The sequence below is a fragment of the Sinocyclocheilus rhinocerous genome, unplaced genomic scaffold (genome assembly GCF_001515625.1).
Source record: "Sinocyclocheilus rhinocerous isolate Xijiao unplaced genomic scaffold, SAMN03320098_v1.1 scaffold864, whole genome shotgun sequence".
NCBI lineage: Eukaryota > Metazoa > Chordata > Actinopteri > Cypriniformes > Cyprinidae > Sinocyclocheilus > Sinocyclocheilus rhinocerous.
Genome location: NW_015645567.1, coordinates 1,630,587 through 1,634,220, shown reverse-complemented (window position 1 = coordinate 1,634,220; position 3,634 = coordinate 1,630,587). Strand labels below are relative to the sequence as shown.

The window sequence follows — 3,634 nt, the reverse complement described above, 5'->3', positions numbered from 1 at the left end:
TTGGGGGGGGGGGGGGAAATTAGACGTGGACATGATGTAGGGAGATTCATTCTATAGATAAAACTCTTTGCCACACTTTTATGAAAATTTACTAGACAAATATTAAAATATTGTATTATGCTTGGCATCAGTCTTTGACATTAATTCAGGAGGAAGATGTACTGTTATATTATCCCTGTAATCGCCCTGCATTTCCTGCCTGTGCCTGTGCATGAGAGAACGGCATTGCTCAGACTAACATGCGCCCCCTGGTGTTTGCATGCAGTCACTGCATCCAGCAGATCCTGGAGGCGGTGCTTCATTGCCATCAAATGGGTGTGGTGCACCGAGATCTCAAGGTGAGTGGCAGGTGATTTGTTCGTCTGTGTGTGTTGTGCATGCTTTTATGTACAAATATGCCATGTGTGATGTGCGATGTGCAATTATGATGGGATTCGGATGGTGAGATGATTAATGGAATGGCTTAAAGGGATAGTCCAACCAAAAATGAAAATTCTGTCATCTACACACCCTCATGTCATTCAAAACCTGTATGGATTTCTTTCTTCTGCTGAACACAAGAAGAGATGTTTTGAAGAATGTTGGTAACCCACTCAGTTTCTGGTATCCATTGACTTCTATAGTAGTTTTTTTTTTCCATATAATGGAAGGCAATGGGGACCAACATCTGTTTGGTTATCTGCATTCTTCAAAACATCTTTTCTTAAAAAACTCATACAGGATGAACAACCTGAGGGTGAGTAAATTATGTCAGAATTTTTATTTTTGTGTGAACTGACCCTTTAATACTCGCGATCCGATTTGGCATGACGTTTTGCGTGCATGGATGTCTATGTCTGGCATAAAACTCTTAAATTGTGCAGTTATTTCAGATTTATTTTTATTGTTGATTTTATGTCAAGTGATATATTATGTTATTTGTTTGAAGTCTTCTCACACAGGTTGATTCTGAACTAGAATGGAATAACTCACCAATAAATTGTTACAATATAATGAGGAACATCATATAGGGTCAGTTTTGATTTCATGTTGCTGCTTTTTCTAATCCTGCTTCAGTTCAGAAGTCGCTCTTTATATTTTAAAGAATCAGGGTATGCAAATCTCAGTCTGGATGCGTTTCCAGCGTCGTTTCCCCCGGATGCGGCTCAAGGTCATTGAGCATTTCACACCATCCTACGGATTCTCAATCAGAACACTTTTCAAATCATGAGCCCGAAACGTCGAGATGCCATCTGAGCTCCACGAATAGCTCCAGCAGATGGCAACGGCGGCTGAGCGTCAGAACACAGACACCGTTCGTCTCTTTTCAGAGCGGCATCTGTAGCGCGAGTGAGGACGACAGGAAGAAAGAGATCAGAGATTGAGACTGAATAAGCTTCCCATGATTCTTTGCTCTTCTGGACCCAATTTCCCACCTGGATCAACTTTCACCAGAGCAGAGGGAACATAACCTACTTAATAACAGCACACACACACACTCTCACACTCACGCTGAACGCTGTGTGGAAGTGTGAATGTGCGTGTTAAGTGGGATGATGTATGATTAACCCATATGTCTAAACGAGTGACAGTAGGTTACGTGAGAAAATAAAATCAAAATTGGATTCCTTGATACCTTTGGTTAATGTTCTGTGTAAATATTTATGCAGGTTCAAAAGTTTGGGGTCTATAAGATTTTTTAAATGTTTTTGAAAGACTTTTATGTTCAGCAAGGCTGCATTTATTTGATAAAAAATTCAGTATTCACAATTTCACATAACTTGTGATCAAAACTGAATTTTCAGCATCATTACTCCAGTCTTCAGTGTGACATGATCCTTCAGAAATAATGCTGCGTTCAAGTCCTCCTGGGACGTTCGTACTTACGAGTTGACAAGTCGTAATTACGACGTCAAGTGCGTTCAAGTCAGTTTAGTCGGCACAAGATGGCGGTGTACCTTCTTTTAATAAATTACAAGAAAATACAACAGGGTCTGCATTTTTTTACTTGGATTTCAGCTGCGTAACAAGAACATGACCAATTTAAGTTTATAGGACAACTAAACTATCAATTTAAACAAAAATTTTGCGTCAACTACAGACGTTGCATCCATCGATTCCGCCATGTTTCTCATTGACACGCCCCCAACTCGGAAACTCGGGGCTTAAAGAGAATTTCGATTTTCCCGCTCGTAATAACGACTTTGTGGTGGCGTTCATGTGCGTTCAACTCGTAAATACGATCTATCCGACATGACTTGAACGCACCATAATACTAATATGCTGATTTGCTGCTGCATATTTTTGTGGAAACCATGATATAGTTTTTCAGGATTCTTTGATGAATATAAAGTTCAAAAGAGCAGCATTTATTTGAAAACTTTTATAACATAAAGATCTTTTCTGTCACTTCTGGTCAATTTAATGCATGCTTGCTGAATAAATAAATAAATAAAAATCTCAATGACCCCAGATTTTTCAATGTTTTTGTATGTGCATATTTGTTTTTTGCTTTTTTTTTATCAACATGAAATCAAAATCAACCCTAGTGTCCGTTGTTAATGTTATCAGTGTTCTGTGTAAATATCTGTGGCTGTAAATTGTGTTGTGTGAATGCTGTTTCATGTTGACTTGAAAGACAAAAACGAAGCTAATTTCCCAGAAATCTTGATCAAACATCAGTGGGATCACTGAGAGCGCGTCCTCAATCAAATCCACAGTGTTAAGCTAAAGATAATCCAGTCCGCTCTCAGAGGAAGGTGCTGTAAGGAACACTGGGATAGAATGACAGGAAAGAACAACTTTAAAGATGCTTTCCAGGATGAATAACACTACTCTGCATAACACTACTACATCCTGTATTAATTAACTTTAAGTCAATAGCAAGCTAATATAACGTTACCTAGAGCTAATTTATCAAATGTTTGCACACTCAGGTGTGTAAAATCAGTGGTTCTCAACCTTTTTGGCTCCAAGGCTTCCCATTGTCCAAAAAGTATTCAAAGGCCCCTTTTATAGGTGAAGATATTTCTGGTTCTTCTGCTGTAATTACAAAGCTACTTGTTTTGAACTTGTTTTTTACTTTTTTTATTTGCACAATCTAGGAGAGTTATTTTTTATTTTTTTAATTGTGAAATAAGTAATTAAAATCTTCCACTTAAAATGACTTTTCCAGTTGTTTGTGATTACAGGATATGTTTAATTTTAATATAATTTTTACTCATACGATTTCTCAGCAGTTTTTACATGAAAAATTATTTTAGGTCTTGACATAACTATATTTAAATATTTATATTCCAAATTTCCATGATTTCTTAAAGGGATAGTTCACCCAAAAATGAAAATTCTGTCATTAATTACTCACCCTCATGTCGCTCCAAACCCGTAAGACCTTCGTTCATCTTCGGAACACAAATTAAGATATTTTTGATTAAATGTGAGAGCTCTCAGACCCTGCATAGACAGCAACGCAACTGTAATGTTCCCAGGTCCAGAAACGTAGTTAGGACATCAGTAAAACAGTCCATGTGACATCAGTGGCTCAACTTCAGTTTTGCGAAGCTACGAGAATACTTTTTGAGAAGAAAACAAAAATAACATAATTTATTCAACAATTCTTCTCCCCCGAGTTACGTCTTCCGCCATTTTGGAGAGT

At 37.6% G+C, this 3,634-nt stretch overlaps 1 protein-coding gene across 1 annotated transcript in view; it reads left to right on the top strand.

Moving 5' to 3' along the window:
• Positions 1 to 3,634, top strand: part of LOC107706753 (calcium/calmodulin-dependent protein kinase type II subunit beta) — a 68,534-nt gene that overhangs the window by 27,188 nt on the left and 37,712 nt on the right. The window contains exon 6 of the mRNA XM_016510555.1: positions 266 to 338. Within this exon, the coding sequence (XP_016366041.1) occupies positions 266 to 338 (73 nt within the window). The remainder of the gene's footprint in view (positions 1 to 265; positions 339 to 3,634) is intronic.